Here is a 16770-nt window from a genome sequence, read left to right as displayed (position 1 = left end):
GTATATCATGCTTTGTTACAAAATGAACTGGATATACTGTAGCTTTTTATGGTAGTTGGAAAATGACACAGCAGAATCAAGTTTTCAAAAGTGACAGAAGTATTTAGATATGTCTTTTTAGCATATTCATTACTAATGATAACTTCATTTTTTAAAATTGAACAGCTGCATGTGGTACCTTTATTGCGCTTTGCAAACTCAAAATGACCACACGTTTTACCTAAGACATGTCAGTATGATAAGGCTCATCACTGTATGATAATGTAATTATATCTGATTTCTCCTCCACTGGCCAGTGTGACTGCTTTACTCAGTGTCTTACTGCTGTGAAGTTACCCAAAGAAACTCCAGAGATACTGACTCTCTGCTCTGTGTGTCTGAAGCTGAGAGGCACTGATATACTCACATTGCACATCAAGACGTATAGGAGGAGATGTTTTTGTCCCAATCCCATTCCCTGCTTGACAGGTGTATTCTCCTGCATCCTGCAGTGTGATGCTTTTAATGGTGTAACTGGATCCTCTCCATGAGAGTTCAGCTCTATTCTTAAACCAGGTGTGTCTCTGCACTGGTGGGTTGGCATCACTGCTGCAGGTCAGAGTCACTGAACTGCCCTCCACTATTTCACCAGAGGGGCTCACTGATACTGAGACGCTCTTTGGAGGATCTGAAAGAGAAATTAACAGGTATTGCAGTTTTATATAGATGTCACACTTATCTCAGTTAAAATATGTTTCCTTTTCCTTAATGTTTCCAAATATAATTTTGTTTGACTGCTATTATTGCAATGTCATCTTTCTTTCAATTTTTTGATTTAACTTAATCCTATATCGTTTCTAAACATAATAACTTCCTTTTCCTAATCATTATCTGCAGGTTGCTCTTCTTCCCAGTTCTCATGTCTTTTAATGGTACATTAAAGTACAACTGCATCACCGCTTTTTCAAAATGAGTAACAAATGAGCCTCAGTAAAGTTAAATGTATGAGTTTGTCTTCAAATACTCACATCTCACACTAAGAGTCACTGCTGGGGATGGGAGATTCTCATGACCTGTCACTGCACAGGAGTAGCTGCCTGCATCTCCACTGCTGGCTGTGAACTGAAGGTCATGATTTTGATATTTCTGGGTGGTGTGAGACAGATATTGTCCATTCTTGTACCAGATGAATGTTTGGCTGCCAGTCAGGTCAGTGCAGGTGATTTTACAGGTTAGTGTCACCCTCACTCCCTCACTCACTGTGCTAGATTTAATTTCAACCTTTACACCTGAGTGAGAAGAAGAAATACAATAACACAATATATTGAGTTATTCAACAAAATTCCACATTGTACAGAACCCACAATAAATGTATGAATGCATATTACTGTAAATGGTCCAGTTTTTCATTTCAATTAAGGATTGAAGTCAACTGAGACCCCAAAATCTCAATCTGTCTGATAATGGAATGCTTGTTCTCTCAGAAGAATTAGTTCTTGTGCATAAATGAATATAAAATACACAAATGTGACCTCAAACACTCACATCTCACACTGAGAGTCACAGCGGGGGAAACAAGATGGTGATTGTCTCTTACAGCACAGGAGTATCTGCCCGTATCTCTACTTCTGGCTGTGAATTTAAGGATTCTATAGGACTCGTAGAAACTGTAGCCACCAGACAGAAGTTGCTCATTCTTGTACCAGATGAAGCTGTTGCTCTCAGTCAGGTAAGTGCAGGTTGCTCTACAGGTCAGTTCCACTGTCTCTCCCCCTGACACTATGTATGAATTTATATCCACCTTCAAACCTGAGTGGATTAAAAAAGAAAACTGAATGTAACTCAACACACTTCTATTCTACAGTAGAATATCCAGCAAGGTGATAAAAATGATTTTTTTAACAGACATAATGTGCACTAATAATATCAATAGCGTGGCTGCTTCGTAAAATCCGTCTTACATTACGTTGTTATGAAATATTCGGTTGTCATTCCATTTTAAATTACTAACGCTGGTTTTGCGATAGGGGATGAATACCGCATGGGGGCCCCCTGGTGGCCACAGGGGCCCTAAGCAGCCGCTTAGTTCGCTTATGCCTCGGGCCGGCCCTGCATGCATTATTTCCCAGTAAAACAGAAGGTGGGCAGACACTCACATTTCACATTGACTGCAGGGGAAGTGACTCCTCCTGTAGCACAGGAGTAGAGATCTGTATCATCAGTGCTGGCTAAATTAAGGGAGTATTTATTTTCATAGGGCACAACTTTTCCATTCTTGTACCAGGTAAAGGTTGGGCTGCCACTCAAAGTGCAGGTGCTGCTACAGGTCAGTTTTACACTCTGTGCCTCATTCTCTGTTACTTTCACCTGAAGACCTGCACACAAGAATCAACATGATAAATAGACCATTCTGTTTCTATTAGAAAATGATTAGGAGTATTGCCAGTTCATAGTATATAAAGCAAGTTTAGAATTACCTGTAACTGTCAATGAGACTCCAGGCAGACCAGTATATTTTCCATGTTGGCTATCAGTCAGGAACTTGAAGCGATATATTGCAGAATCGCTTTCTTTCAGTTGCTTTATTCTGAAAGTGCAGTCACTGTTCTTATCCCCCAGATACTCCACACGGTGAGAGTACTCTGCATTCTGGGACAGGTCCTCAGGCTCCTGTGTCTCATTCCAGTGAATAAACCAGAATGTTTTCTGCACTGTGTGAGATGTGGGATATGAGTAAGTGCAGCTCATGTCAACTGAAGACCCATTTAAGGCACAGATTCCCTCAGTGGTGTAAGTCACTCTCCATCCCCACTGGCTCAGAACACCTGAAAAACACACACACACACACACACACACACACACACACACAAATTTAAAACACAGATGTGTTGGCAACATGACAGATAAGGGATTCAGTTAACAAAACTTTAAAACTACTGCACCTAACTTATATTTTTTGTTTTTTTCGGTGATATAAGAATTTGCAGATTCAAACAAATTAACATAATCTTTTGTCCCTCTGTTAGCTATTTCAATACTAACTGACATCTGTAGACGTCAGTAGCCGCCAATAAATGTGAGATTGACAGGCACAGGAAGTCTTGCTTATTAGCAAGCTTTGCTAGAAAGTAGCATTATGCCAAGCAAGTTAAGAGTGAGTGTCTGGGTACACTCTTGGCCGAAAACTGTTATGTTCTGCTAACAGTGAAAATGAACTGCTTTTATTAAAACATGTGAACCAAAATACTTTTTCACCATTCAAACGCAACATGCACAATCAACAGCTCCGATCATTTAGTAAAACCAGATATTTATATCAAGCCTCTGTCTCAGTTTTAAAGCTGAGTGTGAAGAGGAACTTCATCTTATAAGTTCTCTCTTTGTTCGCCTCTCTCTTCATATGAGAAACGTTGCACTACTCTAAGCTAATGTACTGTAGAACATTATTTTATAGAAATTATATACATTCCTTAAAGCGATTTAAATGTATTCACTTTTGCTTCTGATTGAGACAATGAAGGGAGACTAATAAATAGAAACACATGCTGATAAATATTGTATATGCAGACTGAAACATCAGAACTACATTTGGAAAAAAAACACAAACAATTTACCTGACACAGAGAGGACGATTACCAACAGGGGTTTGAAGAGCATGGCTGCATCAGATTGAAAATACTCATCAAAATACACATATATACTTGATTATTATTTACACTGAAAATGAATGGCAGAAACAAAGACTCAGAGTATTCTATTTATTAGCAAAAAATACCAGACTAACAAATACTACACAAGCGCACACAGTGAGTTAGTGCTGCTAATGTCCCTAAATACGTTTTTTTATGAAGAGCTCACACAGTCCAGACAGCAAAGACACAAACAGGATGTTACTTGACAATTGATATTTGTATGGAAGAAACAGCAATCATTTCTAGTCTGAAAATACATTTTATTTTTTGATTTATCCCAGTTCAATCTTCTTGCACCACAAAATATTGTGACATAGTTTTGATTAAATTAAATGATATGATAATGCACTTACCAGGAGAGAGTTCTGATCTGGCCTCAGTGCTTTGCCAATGAGCCATTAGTATAAAACAGCCTTACAGACAGAGCAGTGTGGCTGAGTATGATCGGAAATAACATGCTTCACACTAAATATAAATTAGAATGTGCTGATGCAGATCTGACTTACTTCCCCTTTTTCAAGTCATGCACATTTGAAAAGTTAACTGATAAAAATGGCAGAACAAACGCAGTCATTAGCTTTGCGTCTGGTCAGGACTAACTGTACATTTTTAAAAGGCTGGGTAACTCCATTCTCTTATTGAGATTCAGATTCCAATATGAATATCAATGACAACAGCTGCTCTTAATCCCAATCAATTGCAATTATGTTTATTTTGGATATTATAAAATAAACATATCAATTCTGCTTACAGGCATAATTCCTGATCCATTTTGACATATGCAATAATGAAGTGAAACTTTGCATTTGTAAAAATTCATGAATCCACACGCTCTATAAGACAGACATGCTGACGTGCACACTTCAATGCACACGCATGCACACGCATGCAAACAACATGGCGTAAGGCCGTGGGTGAGTGCTTCGTCGTTGCCGTGTTTCTGTAGCATGAGCAAATACTCGGAAACAGCCAGCCAGCACAGGGATTCCTCCTTTGCCTTGTTTATTCCTTGGAAATGTGCGGACGGGCTATCACTACTATAACTTACAATACAACACTGCTTACCGATCACTCTTAAAACTGTCTGGAAAGCTGGCTACCTTCCCTCCAACAAAAATACCTGAACAACACTCCCCTGTCTCTGTGCCTTTTTCTGTGCCTACCCCCCCCCCCCCCCCCACACTTTGGACCACTCCCTCTCTCTACACTTACAGAGGCCTTCCCAGTCCACAAACCATTTAAATGGGTGCAGCAGTTCAATTACACATCTCACATAAGCACATGTATGAATTCACTTGAGACCTTTATTCCATTCACTGATGTGCAATTAATACAGACATTGTTTCTGTTTTTAAAAAAAATGTTTTTTAAATTTCAGCATCTCTGTCTGTTCCCAGATGAATTTTGTCTTTATTTCAGATCTAGGTAAAACAATAACAAATAAAAATATGCATCCAGCTGCATGTGCATGACTGAATTGAAAAATCTGTGACTGTATTGGCTATGTGAACTAAAGCTACTAGCAGGAAGCTATCTGCTAATGCGTACATTGTTGCTAAGGTCTGAGGCTTGTCCTATTCCAATACATGTACAGTATAAACAGTCTGTAAAAGGAGAAGAGCTTAATATTAATGAGTCTGCAAAAGGTGTGATAGGCATCAGGCACAGGTAAACACTCTTAGGTTCAGGAGCCCCATACAAAAAACCATTACCTGAACCAAATTACTTAATTCAGCTTCGCAAAAGATCTTGGGGGAAATCGATCTGAAACGCTCAGACAGGACTCATGTACTGCAGTAATAGTGTCATCTACAGGCAGAAAAGGTGCACTGCATTCATCTCTCCTCCTAAGGTTAATTTCATTGCCACAAACAGAATGTTTAACCTACTTGAATTTGGGTGTTACAGTTTTTTTTTTTTTTTTTTTTTTTTTTTTTTAACAGTTTATAAAAGATATATTTTCTATTAATTTCATTTAACTCAATGTGGTGCAGGTCTCACCCCATACTAAAACATAAATGACAGTACTGATGACATCATTTGCTAAATTTTTCCACTGGGTTCCTTACCCATCCTGTGTCTGCTATATATATATATATATATATATATATATATATATATATTAGCCTTGTTTTCATTTGTAAATCCAGCAGGCCCTGTGGGACGTTTTTTTTTTAAGTACCTGTTTAGTGCTTTTCCATTCTTGTTCCAGGTAAAGGTTGGGCTGCCACTCAAAGTGCAGGTGCTGCTACAGGTCAGTGTTACACTCTGTGCCTCATTCTCTGTCACTTTCACCTGAAGACCTGCACACAAGAATCAACATGATAAAAAGACCATTCTGTTTCTATTATAAAATGATTAGGAGTACTGACAGTTAATAGTATATAAAGCAAGTTTAGAATTACCTGTAACATTCTTCCCAAAATGGATTTAGTGGACATGTTGGTCAACGATATTGATCCTGATGTTTTTGTTTTCTCTGACACATGGCTAAACAGTTCTATTGAAGATGATTCTATTGTGCTAATATAATATTTTTTTAGATGTGACAGGCCTAAAAAAGGCGGTGGGGTAGCAACTTGTATTAAACATAACCTACATACAACTAAATCACTTTCTGTCTTTCTGTTCCCAAGCTGTTTGAACAGCGAGTCACTAAAATAGAACTAAGTCCTAACGTTAGCCTCTATGTGGTAGCAGTCTATCGCCCACCGACTGCAGCTGCTAATGTCATGAATGCTATAGCAGAACTGCTAGCTCCCTTCCTATCCTCTGAGGTGGTTATTTTAGGAGATCTTAACCTTAACTGGTTGTCCCCATCCTCCGATTGTTTAAAGTCTACCTGTATTGATCTGGGTTCAAGCCAATTAATTACTGTTCCTACCCGTATAAATTTGAAAGATCCTTAGTTACATCACTGGAGATAGGTACCCTGCTCACTAGGGCTGTACCCGACTCGGCAGTTAAATATGACAATTCGACAACTCGTTTTATATATGAAGGTCTATAAGACTTTCAGGCAAAATAATACATTGGCATGTGCTTCAGTGCTGATTTAGACCACGTTAACATAGTCAAGTACAACAGAGTCATATGAACATTTTTTTGAGCATTTAAAATCAATCCGTTAAGACAACTGCATGACACCAGATGGCTGATTTGAATTGCCGACAATGCATTAGCCTGCTTGCGGATTTGTTGGAATAATGAGACAGTACACAGGTATTTCTGGTTAAACCTAGCTCTTATAACTTCTTTATTTTGCTTTAAACATTAAAAATGAACAGGATAGGGGCCTAGGCTACTTCTTTATTTCTCTTTAAATATAAGAAGCCTAACATAGGCCTATAAATCTAAACAAACATGTAAAATAATAAACTAACAAATGAAGCAATTTAAGATTTGAATTATTTTAGTTGAAATAATGCCTCTGTAAACTACAGTTTAAATAAACGGTATTGTCAGCCTTGAAATAACTGACGTCTCGTCTTCAACGAGACCCTTTTTGTTTCTCTTAAATACAAAAAAGTAGCCTAATAGGCTATATAAATCTAAATAAATCTAAAAAATAATAAATTAACAAATTAAACAATTTAAGATTAGATTTCTTTTAGATGAAAATAAGTGCAAACGGTTTAAATAAATTCACGGCATTGTCTGCTTTGAAATAATAACTGACCTCTTGTCTTCAAAAGAATATTCTATTTCTGTAGGCTATTTCCCTTTAAGCACAGCCTAAAAAATAATGAATAAATCTAAGTGTAGTGTAAGAAAGTGTAAGAGCCTAAATAAATAATCAAATTAAACACAAATTAGGATTAGCCTATAATTATATAAGATGAAAAAGCAAACGTTTGTATTCAGGCTTTTCCTACACAACAAAATAAATAATAGGCCTATAAAATAAATGATTTAACGGGAGTGGTCTTACATTCACAAGTTACGCAGTGTTCTTCAGGTTTCGGCTTCTCCCTCCAGTTCACCGCACATGTTGTCACGTGGAATTCTTCTAGCACGCACAGGTTGCAAGAATATAAACACTTATAAATAAAATAAAGGGAATTATAAATTTAATTGAAAATATTGTAATATAACCACTCTCCATTTCTGTAAGATTCTATAATGATGTATTCCGGTATTGTAATACACATTGACGGCTCGACTCAGAGAATCTCAGTCGTCTCTGACAAATGATTCGAATCGTCGACTTTCAGGGGGCAGTCCTGGTACTCACCATTGTGTGCTGTATAAGAAGGTGGGCTGGCCCTCCCTATCTCAGAGAAGAGACCAACATTGGTTCCTGTTTTTATATAAAGCACTTCTCAAAAAGCTACCTCCTTATATTTTATCTCTTATTGAATGGAGAGTTGGAGCCTATCAGACTCGTTCTCAGGACTGGTTGATTCTCCAGGTGCCACGGGTCTACTCTGAACTGGGTAAAAGTGCATTTAGATATAGTGCTCCTCATGCCTGGAATGAGTTGCAGTGTGCATTAAAGCTGAACTCTTCGATTACCATGGGCTAATTCAGGACCCTGATTAAGAAACTGGGTACCTTTGAATGTAAATGTTATGACTGAATTGAACTGTTTAATTGATTTTATTCATTGTATTTTATTTTATTCTATTTTATTATTGATTTAGTTATTTTACATTTTTAAAAGTTGTTTTCACATATTCATTGTATGTACTGGAACCTTTAGCTTTTGTCTGTTATACTGTTTTTCTTTTGTCATCAGGGCTCCATTGAAAAAGAGACCCAGTGTCTCAATGTGATTTCCCTGTATAAATAAAGGTTACTGTATAATATCCAAAATAAACATAATTGCAAATTATTGGGATTAAGAGCAGCTGTTGTCATTGATATTCATATTGCAATCAGAATCTCAATAAGAGAAAGGGAAGTGGGAGTTACCCAGCCTTTTAACAAGCGTCAATCCGCAATAGCTGCGACCGCACACGCGCATGCATCCATGTGTGCATGCAGCCATGCACACACCCTCACACAAACAGGTGACCTCCTTTGGCTCATGACCAACCTTTCCACAAAATCTTGTGCAAATCTGTGAATCCATTCGGGAGTTATGCACCTTTTTGTGATAGGCCACGCCCATCGCCACGCCCCCTCTTGGTCAATCGGCCTTGAAAGTTACTCAGCTCTACCTTCGGTCATGACCAACGTCCATGCCAGATTTCAGCGTCCTGGGGCAAAAACTGTGGCCGCTACGGGGTGGGACACTTTTTGTGGACCAACCGACCGACCGACAGGCAGGGCTATAGAGCCGCGGTCGCAGCTAAAAATGTACAGTTAGTCCTGACCAGATGCAAAGCGAATGTCTGCGTTAATTCAGCCATTTTTCTCTGTTAACTTTTAAAATATGCATGATTTGAAAAATGGGAAGTGAGTCAGATCTGCAACAGCACATTCTGCTTTATATTTAGTGTGAAGTAGTTTCTTCGCGGTCACATTCAGCCACACTGATCTGTCTGTAAGGCTGTTTAATACTAATGGCTCATTAGCAAACCACTGAGGCCACATCAGAACTCTCTCCTGGTAAGTGCATTATCATATTATTTAATTTAGTCAAACTATGTCACAATATATTGTGCAATCAGGATTCAGCTGTGCAGAACCCGCAGAAGTTCTCCTAGAGCGGGCTAAGTATCTGTTTTTTGCCATTAGTGTAGCTAGATTAGACTTCTACCTGTTTTGTAGTTTGCCCAGCATTAGTTTTGGTGTTTGTTTGTGAAGTGTAGTTTGAAGTGTAGTACCTTATTAGCCTCATTTGCTCTTAACTGACTGCATCAAGCAGGCATTGTGTGGAGCTAGTTAGCTGTTGGTTTGTGGGGCAATTGCTTAGTCACCAGCTGCTTTTCATTTGCTAATTAGGGCTTGTAGTCTGGCTTGGAGCGACGCTATATTAGAACTGTTTGGAGTTAGTTGGTCAGAAAGTGCAATCAGGATTCAGCTGTGCAGAACCCGCAGAAGTTCTCCTAGAGCGGGCTAAGTATCTGTTTTTTGCCATTAGTGTAGCTAGATTAGACTTCTACCTGTTTTGTAGTTTGCCCAGCATTAGTTTTGGTGTTTGTTTGTGAAGTGTAGTTTGAAGTGTAGTACCTTATTAGCCTCATTTGCTCTTAACTGACTGCATCAAGCAGGCATTGTGTGGAGCTAGTTAGCTGCTGGTTTGTGGGGCAATTGCTTAGTCACCAGCTGCTTTTCATTTGCTAATTAGGGCTTGTAGTCTGGCTTGGAGCGACGCTCCCTCCCAGTTTGTGTCATTCCATTCCTATCCTTCTACCATCACCCTTCCTCTCTCTACTCCCTGTCCTCACTGCTATGCTATGTGCCCATCCCATCCCAACCTGTTCTCTCCCCTTCAGAACTCGCTTCTGCAGGCGAGGCCCCCTGCGGCGACGGAACCCCTCCAACCTTCGCTATCCCTCATTGACCCCCTGTGACAACTTCACGGTCGCAGGAGGGCTATGGAACTGCCAGTCTGCTACGCGGAAGGCTGACTTCATTTCAGCCTACGCGTCCCTCCTCTCTTTACATTTCCTTGCCCTCACTGAGACCTGGATCACACCAGGCAACACTGCAACCCCTGCAGCCCTCTCCTCCTCCTTCTCCTTCTCTCACACCCCCCGCCCATCTGGCCGTGGTGGGGGCACAGGTTTGCTGATCTCTCCCTCCTGGAAATTCTCTGTTCTCCCCCTCTCTCACCTCTCCATCTCTACCTTTGAATACCACTCTGTCTCAATCACCTATCCTGTTAACTTGTATATTGTAGTTATCTATCGCCCTCCAGGGACCCTGGGAAGCTTCCTTGATGAGCTCGACACCCTGCTGAGCTCCTTCCCAGAGGATGGCACCCCACTGATCCTCCTGGGAGACTTCAACATCCACCTTGATGCCTCCCACTCCGCAGCCTTCCTGCCTCTACTTCACTCATTCGATCTCTCCCTAATGCACTCCCCACCAACACACAAAGCTGGCAATCTCCTAGACCTGGTTATCCTGAGGAATTGCTCCTCTTCCAATCCCACAGTGACCCCTCTGCACCAGTCTGACCACCACTTCATTTCCTTCTCCCTCCCTCTTACTCCCCTCCCTCCCTCCCCTCCACCCACTCCTACTGTCATGGTCCGCCGTAATCTCCGCTCCCTCTCCCCCTCCTCTCTCGCTTCCAGTGTCACTGCTTCACTCCCCACTCTTGAATCCTTCTCCAACCTTCCCACTGACTCTGCATCCTCCACTCTGTCTTCCTCGCTCTCCTCAGCACTTGACTCTCTCTGTCCTCTAGTCTCCAGGCCGGCACGCTCGTCCCCTCCCAGTCCGTGGATGTCTGACCCCCTCCGAACCAACCGGGCCAGCCTACGTGCAGCGGAGAGGAAGTGGAGGAAATCCATGGCTCAATCCGACCTGTCTGCCTACCAGTCTCTACTAGCTACATTTTCTACCGCTGTAACCTCTGCCAAAATTAATTATCAAACAAAAATCCATAAATCTGCCTCTAACCCTCATCAGCTGTTCTCCATTTTCTCCTCTCTCCTCAGCACTCCTTCCCCACCTCAGTCCTCCCTCGCTGCAGATGACTTTGCAGTTTTCTTCGATGAGAAAATTGCAGACATCCGCAGCTCCTTCACATCCACCACCACCCTTCCCCACTCCCCCAGCTCTGTTCCCTCCCCTTGTTTCTCCACTTTCTCTCCCCTCACTGACTCTGATGTTTCCCAGCTCCTACTCTCCCACCGCCCTACCACCTGTGCTCTTGACCCCATCCCTTCCTCTCTCCTCCAGACCATCACACCTGACATCCTCCCATATGTCACCTCCCTTGTGAACTCCTCCTTGTCTTCTGGATGTTTCCCCTCTTCTTTCAAGCTGGCCCACGTCACCCCACTGCTGAAAAAGCCCACTCTGGATCCCTCTGTCATCCAGAACTACCGTCCTGTCTCCCTTCTCCCTTTCCTATCCAAAACAATTGAACGAGCTGCTTCTAACCAACTCTCCTCTTTTCTCTCCCTGAACAACCTCCTAGACCCCTACCAGTCTGGCTTCAGACCTGGCCACTCGACAGAGACCGCACTCCTCTCGGTCAATGAGTCGCTTCACGCCGCACAAGCAGCCTCCCATTCATCTGTCCTGATCCTCCTAGACCTTTCTGCTGCCTTTGACACCGTCAACCATCCCATCCTCCTGTCCTCCCTGGCAGGTATGGGGATCTGTGGCACAGCACTTCACTGGATTGAGTCCTACCTCTCCGGTCGATCCTTCCAAGTCGCCTGGGCTGGTGCAGTATCAGCACCTCGCCCCCTTGCCACAGGAGTTCCCCAGGGCTCTGTCCTTGGTCCCCTCCTATTCTCCCTGTACACCCAATCTCTTGGTCCTGTAATCTCTGCCCATGGGTTGTCCTATCATTGTTATGCCGATGACACCCAACTCTTTCTCTCCTTCCCGCCCTCTGACACTCAGGTCTCTGCTCGCATCTCTGCTTGCCTGAGGGACATCCAGAGCTGGATGGATAACCACCATCTTAAGCTGAACCCAGGCAAGACGGAGATGATCTTCATCCCTGCTCCATCCTCTAACCTTCTTGGCTTTTCTATTTCCCTGGGGGACACTGTGGTGTCATCATCACCCACCGCAAAAAACCTTGGAGTGGTGATGGACAACAGACTGTCCCTCTCCCAGAACATCACGGCGGTGAGTCGAACGTGCAGGTTCTTCCTGTACAACATCCGGAGAATCCGCCCCTTCCTCACCACCTACGCAACCCAGCTCCTGGTTCAAGCGATGGTCCTGTCCCGCTTGGACTACTGCAACTCGCTACTGGCTGGTCTGCCAGCATCCGCCATCAGACCCCTGCAGCTCATCCAGAATGCTGCAGCGCGTCTGGTCTACAACCTCCCCAGACATTCCCATGTCACCCCCCTGCTCACTGACCTCCACTGGCTGCCTGTTATGGCTCGCATCAAATTTAAGTCCTTGGTGCTTGCATACCAGGCAGCTAAGGGGTCAGCACCAGGGTACATTCAGAGGATCATCAGACCCTACACACCAGCCAGACCCCTCCGTCCTGCCACCTCTGGACGCTTGGCACCTCCCCCTCTTCGCGTCTGCACTTCCCGCTCCCGTCTGCTGTCTGTCCTGGCCCCTCGCTGGTGGAATGACCTCCCCGTGACGGTCAGAACAGCAGAGAATCTCACCACTTTCAAACGCAGACTGAAGACTCATCTCTTCAGGCTGCACCTCTCCCCACCCCTCCCTAGCCTATAGTTCAGCTCACTATACCTAGCTAGGATAATTTGATTGTTAGTGTATCTGGCAGGATTGTTTTTGTATGATTAGGTGTGATTCCAGTGCTAGTTTGTACTTGGTAGGATTCTTGCTTGCTGAACAAGCTTACTCTACAGGGTTGGAGTCCTGATCGATGTGGTCACTTCTGGCACTACGATCCTTACTTCACTCTAGTGTTTCTTTTGCGCCTCTACATCATGAAACCTATGCACTTGTTGTACGTCGCTCTGGATAAGAGCGTCTGCTAAATGCCTATAATGTAATGTAATGTAATATAGTAGTGAAAGAAGGTTGAACTGGAATCAAATATAAAATAAAATGGGTTTTTTTTTTGGCTAGAAATGAATGCTGTTTCTTCCATACAAATATCAGGCATCAAGTCACAGCCTGTTTGAGTCTCTGTCTGGTCTGTGTGAGCTCTTCATAAAAACCTGAGCATTTAGGGACATTAGCAGCACATTAACTCACTGTGTGCGCTTGTGTAGTATTTGTTAGACTTGTGTATTTATGTGAATAAATAGAATACTCTGACAGTGTTTGTTTCCGCCATTCATTTTTACATATTCAAGAGCTGTATATGTGTATTTGGGTTGCTATTTTCAGTCGGATCCAGCCAAGCTCTCCAAAACCTTGTTGGTAACCCTCACCCTCCTGTCTGTGTCAGGTAATCTGTGTAAAAACATTTTTTTTTCCAAAAGTAGTTCTAATGTTTCTGTCTACAAAAAGATTTCAGTAATTATTATTGTCCCTGCCTTGTGAAAATCATTATCTGAATCAGCGGCAAATGTGAAAAATTTCAAATCCCTTAACCCTTAATTGGCAGAGGAATGCATATAGTTTCCATAACATGATTTACTACAGCACTGGCATTAGCTTTGAGCAATCCAACTGCTCTTTTACACCAGAAGAGAGGTTCCTCTGAAGTTTCTCTTCACACCTGGCTTTGAAACTGAGACAGACATGACGGAAATATCTCTGGTTTTACTAAAATACCAGAGCAGTCGACTGTGTACAATTACTGACATTCTATATTTTTGGAGGAAATATTAGGCGCAGTTGTTTTAAAGTTCATTTTCATTAACTGAATCCATGGTCTGTAATGTTGCCAACAGGTGTGTGTGTGTGTGCGTGTGTGTGTGTGTTTTCAGGTGTTCTGAGCCAGAGGGGATGGGGAGTGACTTACACTCCTGAGAGAATCTGTGCCTTAAAGGGGTCTTCAGTAGACATGAGCTGCACTTACTCACATCCCCCATATCACAAAGTGCAGAGTACATTCTGGTTTATTTATGACTGGGGCAGGGTATTGGACCTGTCCAAGGACTCAGAGTACTCTGACCGTGTGGAGTACCTGGGGAATAAGAACAATGACTGCACTTTTAGAATAAACAGCTGAGAAAAACTGATTCAAAAACATACCGATTCAGGGTCCTGACCGACCGTGGTAAATATACATAATATATAATAAATATATAATATGGAGAACCTGGTGTCACATTGGCAATCACTGGTAATTATTCTATGCTATAAACTCAGAGGATTATCCTCCTACAAGTACAAATGGAAGAGTGAGGATAGGAGAGATGCTTTTTTACAGGCTCAATTTGCTATTTGCAGATCTACAGGTGATGGTGTATCCTGACACAGTGACAGAGGGACAGAGTGTGAGACTGACCTGTAGCACCACCTGCACTCTGACTGGCAGCCTTCATCTGGTACAGGGACGGATCTCCTCTGTCCTTCACTGGTCGGAGTCACCAATTCAGAGCCAGCAGTGAAGACCGAGGCCGCTACACCTGTGCTGTGAATGGCTATGAGCTTCAGTCCCCTGCAGTGGCTCTTAATGTGAGATGTGAGTACAAGGGGCCAAACTTGTGTGTTCCACACTACTTGTGATGCTATCATCACTGTTGAAATGAGAGTTTTTCCATTCCCACATGTTTGAAAAGTTTCATCATTGATGTACAGTTAAACTGTGCAGATTACTCAAGTTTACATTTCACACAAAACTACTAACCATGGTTTCCTCTTACAGATTCTCCCAAGAACCAAGACGTAGTAGTAGACGTATTTCTTGTGTTGATTTCTTATTCTCATCCTAAGCTTACTGCAGATCCAGAAGATATGATCTGTGTTCAAGCCTGATACCTGATTTTTTACTTGTGTGTATGTTGAACACATTGCTGGACAGCAGGGGGCAGCATAACATTTTTTGAACTGCTGAATGTTTTACAGATTCCACAAGTCAAGTCCAAACAAAGAAAAACATTTGCAATGTGCTATTTCAGCTTCATTATAAACTTTCCTTTGCAATAAATTGTTCTGAATCTATTTGAGACAAATCACAGCGATTGAGAAATTATTTGGAATTTAACACATTTCTCTATTGATTTTAGATGCTCCCAAGAACACCTCAGTATCAGTGAGCCCCTCTGGTGAAATAGTGGAGGGCAGTTCAGTGACTCTGACCTGCAGCATTGATGCCAACCCACCAGTGCAGAACTACACCTGGTTTAAGAAGAATGACACTGGAGTCTGGCAGGCAGGATCAGGACGGAGTTTGAACTTTTCTAACTTTAGATTCTGGAACAGAGGACAGTACTACTGTGAGGCACGGAATAAACATGGAGGTCAGAATTCTGCTCAATCAACACAGAAGGTGAGTGACAAGTGATCTATAATAATATCTCTATTCTTTTGAACAAAGGTGACTGTTTCTGTTTCAGAATCTGTTATAGATTACTTGCGTGTTTGATTTTTTTAGTCATGGTATCACTGAAAATAATGTATAACTAGGACCAGACTTCACCTAGACAAGAAAGTATGACTTACTTGTAAAGGTCATAATAGATAATCATATACGGATTTCATCACCTCCAAAACAATCTGCAGTACATCACCCCCATTTAGATGATAGTTTATATTTTTGGAGGGAGTTAGGGTATGCATTCCCATATCTGGTTCCTGTGCTAACCCACACAGCTCTCTCAGCTAACTTGTACTGGCCTACACAGATTTATCTGCTATTTCATTGATTTCCTGGTCTGGCGTTGTCCTTCCAGTCTTCCAGTTGTATGCACTTATTTTTAAGTCACTCTGTATTACAGTCTCTGGTACTATGTCTGCTTATTTGCAGTAGGGGATAGGACAGTGCTTGTGTGGACGGTTGTTGGAATCACAGTGGCTGTTGCACTCGTTGCTGCTGTTGCGTGTATGAGGTAAGCGTTTTCAGTGCAGAAACGTCTGGAAATCAATCATCACTGAGAAGACATATGATTAGAAATTCACTATTAAATATCAGGGAGACATGCAGTAATTTTACCAACTCACTTTAATTCAGAGGAGCGGGTAGGGATGTTATTGTGAAATGTCGTCTGGGACGGCTGATCTACAGCTCCTGAAGGTCTGTTACTTTGTGGAGGATTTTTCCCAAAGTACTGTAACCCTGCTGCAACATGCATGTTCATGTAACCCTGCTGCAACATGCATGTTCATGTAACCCTGCTGCAACATGCATGTTCATGTAACCCTGCTGCAACATGCTCCTGTGACACCGTTACACGTTTATATAACCCTGTTACACACACGCTCATAACTCATGTACATGCGCATGTAGTGCATCACCTGTAAGATGTCTTGACCACCACAATTTTGAAAAAAAAAAAAGTATATAAGTGCAGCTGGAGGCACACTTATGTGTGACTGAGTCTCTTCCTGTGTCTCACCGCAGAGCAGAGCCTTCGGGGAGTGACAAACGCAGCCAGCGACACAAACTAAGCGACTAGCGACTAACCCTGTTACA

General features: G+C 42.2%; 1 protein-coding gene and 2 long non-coding RNA genes across 3 annotated transcripts in view; 2 read left to right on the top strand and 1 right to left on the bottom strand.

Moving 5' to 3' along the window:
- The window catches only part of LOC118232142 (basement membrane-specific heparan sulfate proteoglycan core protein-like), a 1449502-nt gene that overhangs the window by 242989 nt on the left and 1189743 nt on the right, over window positions 1–16770 (bottom strand). Inside the window, exon 16 of the mRNA XM_035426794.1 lies at window positions 1008–1268. Coding sequence (XP_035282685.1) covers window positions 1008–1268 — 261 coding nt within the window. The remainder of the gene's footprint in view (window positions 1–1007; window positions 1269–16770) is intronic.
- LOC118232547 lies at window positions 9061–14416 on the top strand. Its single transcript, XR_004766339.1, has 3 exons — window positions 9061–9224; window positions 13575–13635; window positions 14120–14416. It is a non-coding gene; the product is annotated as an uncharacterized LOC118232547 (long non-coding RNA).
- On the top strand, window positions 14447–16731 carry LOC118232518. Its single transcript, XR_004766329.1, has 5 exons — window positions 14447–14478; window positions 14586–14820; window positions 15365–15627; window positions 16105–16186; window positions 16699–16731. It is a non-coding gene; the product is annotated as an uncharacterized LOC118232518 (long non-coding RNA).

Source organism: Anguilla anguilla, chromosome 1 (assembly GCF_013347855.1).
Source record: "Anguilla anguilla isolate fAngAng1 chromosome 1, fAngAng1.pri, whole genome shotgun sequence".
NCBI classification, from domain to species: domain Eukaryota; kingdom Metazoa; phylum Chordata; class Actinopteri; order Anguilliformes; family Anguillidae; genus Anguilla; species Anguilla anguilla.
The sequence above is the reverse complement of the archived record's forward strand: the minus strand, read 5'-3'. Positions and strand labels throughout refer to the sequence as shown.